Source organism: Pelmatolapia mariae, linkage group LG17, assembly GCF_036321145.2.
Source record: "Pelmatolapia mariae isolate MD_Pm_ZW linkage group LG17, Pm_UMD_F_2, whole genome shotgun sequence".
NCBI lineage: Eukaryota > Metazoa > Chordata > Actinopteri > Cichliformes > Cichlidae > Pelmatolapia > Pelmatolapia mariae.
The window spans coordinates 12945627-12950000 of NC_086242.1; the positions used below are offsets into that span (position 1 = coordinate 12945627).

A 4374-nucleotide genomic window follows, 5' to 3' on the forward strand; every position below is an offset into this window, starting at 1 on the left:
AAGTATATTGCTCCAAAATACTTAAGCCTTAATTTAAGGAAATAGATAGTCAAGCAGCTGGGTTTTTGTTAGCTTGCTTTGTTAAACCTAAACGGCTGATGGCAGTTATCAAATCTCCCAGAAAACACCGGCTTTCTGAATCTACCATTAGAACAGAAACAGTAGTGTTGTAACCAGGTGACCTATTGCAAACAGCTGCATATTTCACACAAGAAGACTTGCATGACTTGCATGGTGCCCTGCTAAGAACTGAACCACTGGGGTAAACGTGACAAAGTTACCCGACTAACCTCAGATCCTGCTTTGCAGTGCAGGCCTCAGCAGATTAGCATTCGTGTCATATTGATGGCCATATTATTCACTCGCTTTGCAGCTTTCTTATTCTCTATGGGGGAAAAAATATCTGCTTTGCCTGTGCACTAACTTTTGGGGCAGGGCAGGTAGTGCACATAAATTATCAAGACTTTGTGTATGAACATGGAGCAATGAAAAAAATGGGAGAAAAGCTATAGTCAAAGCAAAACAATAAGCCAAAAGATGCTAGGAAGGAAGTTTAGTTTGTCACTTAGGTGTCTCCCTTTACATCACACAGAGTCATTTGATCCAGTGTTGGCTTAAAAATACAGATTATAGCATGAAACAACATTGAGTCAGAGATTTTATGGAAATTGGATGTATTTAGTCATACTGAATTTGCTGTTTTTGAGAGGCTTTTGTAAGCCAAAACTAATCTCTGTGAAAAACCCATATAATCCTATTTAAGAGAGTGTTGCATTTGCTGGCCTGTTTCAAAAACACGAGCAGCATGAGGGATTGTTATGTTTTTTTTTATGGGAACACATTGTACATTTTTTCCACTTAGAAATATCTTCAGAATAAATTTAAAGTCGACCTGTGGACGTTTTTAACTGATAATTACCACATATAGTTGATCTCTGTGGGTTTTTTTAAAAATAGTATATAGTATATTAGCCCTTAAACATTTAAACCAACGTTCTTCTCTCCATATGGTCAACACTCTTTCCAAACCGGCCCCTCCTCTTCACCATTGCTCGGTAAATACGCTTCTATCCCCCACCTCAGAGCCATGCCAGGCAAGAGGTCCCAGAGGAACAGCTTTTATATGAGCTATAGTGAAACCTGAGAGGGGGGGCATAGACAGCTATTTGCACAGCATATCTATTTGTGTGATTCACGTAGCAGGTGGGCAACACTTTGCCTTGTTTGTCTATTGTGACCCACACAGCTCATCTGCATGCAGACATCCATACACACAAAAACAAGCAGACAAAAATTCAAGCCAAAAAAAGAAAAGAATTATCTTTGGGGGGTTGTAATAATGGAGGAGCTTGAAGCAAATTAGTGAAAGATTAGTTTTGCATCTGACAAGGGGCTTTGAAGACAAACCCGTTAGAAAATACAGTATATGCTTCTGGTATTTACCTTGCTGATTGTCCCAGCAAAGGGAAATGTCACTCCATATTAAGTTTGCCATAGCCCTTGGAGCGAGTGGAATTTATTATCACATTTCTGCATAAAAAAGAAGCGCTGCGCTATTGAAAATTAAATGAAGGTTCATCATGATACACATAATAAAAGCGAGAGCTTTTATTGGATGGGAAGAGTGTATTATTTTATTTATTTTTTGAGATGCTTGACTGAATCTGACATGGACTACAACTGGGTTGTGGGCCTGAAATGCTTTAAGCAACGCATGTGACCAGACAAGAACAAAGTTGCCCTGGAAGTCACCTGACTTTGTTGTTTACAAGAATGCACATGAAAAAAGATTCAAAAGTCAGCTATGTGAGGAAGAAGATCATTGTAGGAAGGACAATATAGACGCACAGTCAGTGGAGTGTGTGACTTATGATGATGATCAGCTCGAGGTCATATCGGGCTTTTAAGGTTATCAGAGGAAAACTTAAATCTAAAGACACGGCCTGCAGTGTTGTTAGATGCGGAGGTGCGATCTCCCGTGTTTGATAAGGCCAGTGTGCCGTAAATAACTGTTGCTGGGTGACGTGAAGATCGCCCGGAAACCCATTTGCGCCTCAGCAACACAAACAAAAGAGACCACACACACTGCAAAAAAAAAAAAAGGGGAAAAAAGTGCCATTAAGAGTTGTGTATTCTAATTTTTTAAAGTTACCTAAAATCTTAAATTAAGTCATGTGTCTACACATAGACTGACTTTTCCCATTTGTGTAAAGATTTCTAAAAGACTTTCAAAATAAACTGTGAGTTTTTTTTCCGAGCCACGCAGAACTCTTGGGTGAAATCATCACAATCACTCAAATACACTTCCACCCCACGTGTTCATCTCCGCGAACCGACGATGTTTTTTGCAGTGTGCGGAGTGGCACCGCTCTGCCGACCGAGCTGGAGCTCTACTGTAAATGCGCCCTCCCCTTTTCTCCTGTTTTTTTATTTTATAAATCTTTTGGACACACGCTTGAGATTTGCTCTAACAGCCTATCCCAGTTTGAAACACTCACTTAAGAGTGTCCCCCTCTCTCACACACACAGATACACACGCTACACCCCCCCCCCCCCCTCCAAAAAAAGAACACACTCCTTCAACTCCATCGGTGGGGAGAACATAGCTATCGGATGAGATTTGTTTCCAAACGCGCACCGATGGCGGTGTGAGGCGTTTGGTTTGAGAAGTACGAGCGGCGCTTTGGATTTGTGGGCAATTCTTCTTCTTTTTTTCTCCATTTTTTTGTTCATCTGCTGAATCCTGCTTTAGGGAAATTAACAAAGATATGGATTACTCACTTTGTCTATTCCTACTCTTGGCGACCGTTTCGTCTGAGTCGAGCGGGCAATTCCCAACATCGCAGATGTGAGTACTGTACAGCTGAAAACAGCCTGTTGGCTTTTTAAAGTAATACGGTGTTGTATGATAGAAATGACAGCCTGCCTTTTTACGTGGCTCTTTTTCTGAACCTGTATCATTTTATGGCATGTTCGGAGATATACGGTAGATGCAAAGCAGCCTGGTAATCACTTAAAGAGAAATGTGGTGCTAAATATGCTTCTAAAGCTTACGTTAAGTTTGTGAACGCGCACTTTGTGGGAAATTCTCTCGGAAGCAGAACAGTCCTTCTTCTTGCCAACTGATGATGAGGATTGTACATGGGCTTTGTCCGTTACTTTAACTTTGTGCAATATGATATTAAAAGCTGCTGCCCATTTATTGCCAGCCTGCAGCAGTGTGACATATGGGGGGCTGTCACATGAATCATCCCAAGAAGGGAGACTAAGGTCTGAACTTTCTCTTAACCATGTCCACAGATAGTTCTGACATTTGGCTATATGTGTAGATTGCTGTAATGAATCACATTTGTTTACAGTGCATGAAGTCTGAACTGTAAATAGGAAAGCTTTTAGAAAGCATACTCCTCAGTTTGTCTTTTTTGACAGCAGTTGGTTATTGAAGGGTCAAATGACACAGTTAATCCATTATTTATCCAGAATATTGATATTTTTTGTCTTCTGCTGATAATATTGATGAATAATGGTAAATGTATTCATCATGACAGTTACTTGATTAGTAGATAATACAAATGATGATTGGTTTTCCAAATAAAATATTAGAGTTCCCTATTTTGCTGGACACATTTCAATATCACCTTGCGTTGATTAGGCAATTGGTGATAAAGTTGTCTCAAACCTTCCTTAAAAGTTTAGTTTCTTGTGATTTCCAGCATGCAGACCAGTACCAGTACAGTAGTAAACTCTCTGTTTGCCCTGCAAGACGTTAACTCGGTTTACAAACCCATGCCATCAAGTAGAGATATCGCTTGCACAGTCAAGCTATCTCTGGCTCTGTCTAAATCTGACCTTCCATATTTGCACTGCAGCATTAATAGATGTAACAGATGATCTGTCCGCAGTCGCAGGAATACATTTTCCCAAATTAAGCAAAAGTGTAGGTGTGCAAGCCTGTTCGGCTGACATGCTGAACCTCACACTTAATCAACAGGTTTAAGATATTCCAGATGGTTCTAAAGGAGCCAGGACTACAGGTTTTGGTTTTGAATGCAGCCCAAGTTCAGTCCTAGAGAGATGATGAGCTATGATGGCACTTAGCCTAATGGCTGAATATGGTGATGTCAGACTCGCAGAGTGGCCAGCCTACTCCCTATATTTCATGGGCACTAAGTGGATTGATCTGTGGGTTGTGTACATGATATTCTCACAGGCTTGGTGCAGACGTTCACTCGCTGGTGCACATTCACTCTTTTATTTTGCAAATATGAGTATTTATGAGTATTTATTTCAGAAGAAAGCATGCTAGAATCGAACTATAAACCCACAGATTTTAAGAAGGCACATTACAGTTGTAATGCGCCTTCTTAAAATCAT

At 40.4% G+C, this 4374-nt stretch overlaps 1 protein-coding gene across 2 annotated transcripts in view; it reads left to right on the top strand.

Annotated features, from left to right (window-relative positions):
* Positions 1 to 2583: 2583 nt before the first annotated feature.
* cacna2d1a (calcium channel, voltage-dependent, alpha 2/delta subunit 1a) overlaps positions 2584 to 4374 on the top strand; it is a 103383-nt gene continuing 101592 nt past the window's right edge. For both annotated transcript variants that reach the window (XM_063500754.1, XM_063500755.1), the window contains exon 1: positions 2584 to 2848. In XM_063500754.1, the coding sequence (XP_063356824.1) occupies positions 2769 to 2848 (80 nt within the window). In that variant the 5' untranslated portion in view covers positions 2584 to 2768. The remainder of the gene's footprint in view (positions 2849 to 4374) is intronic.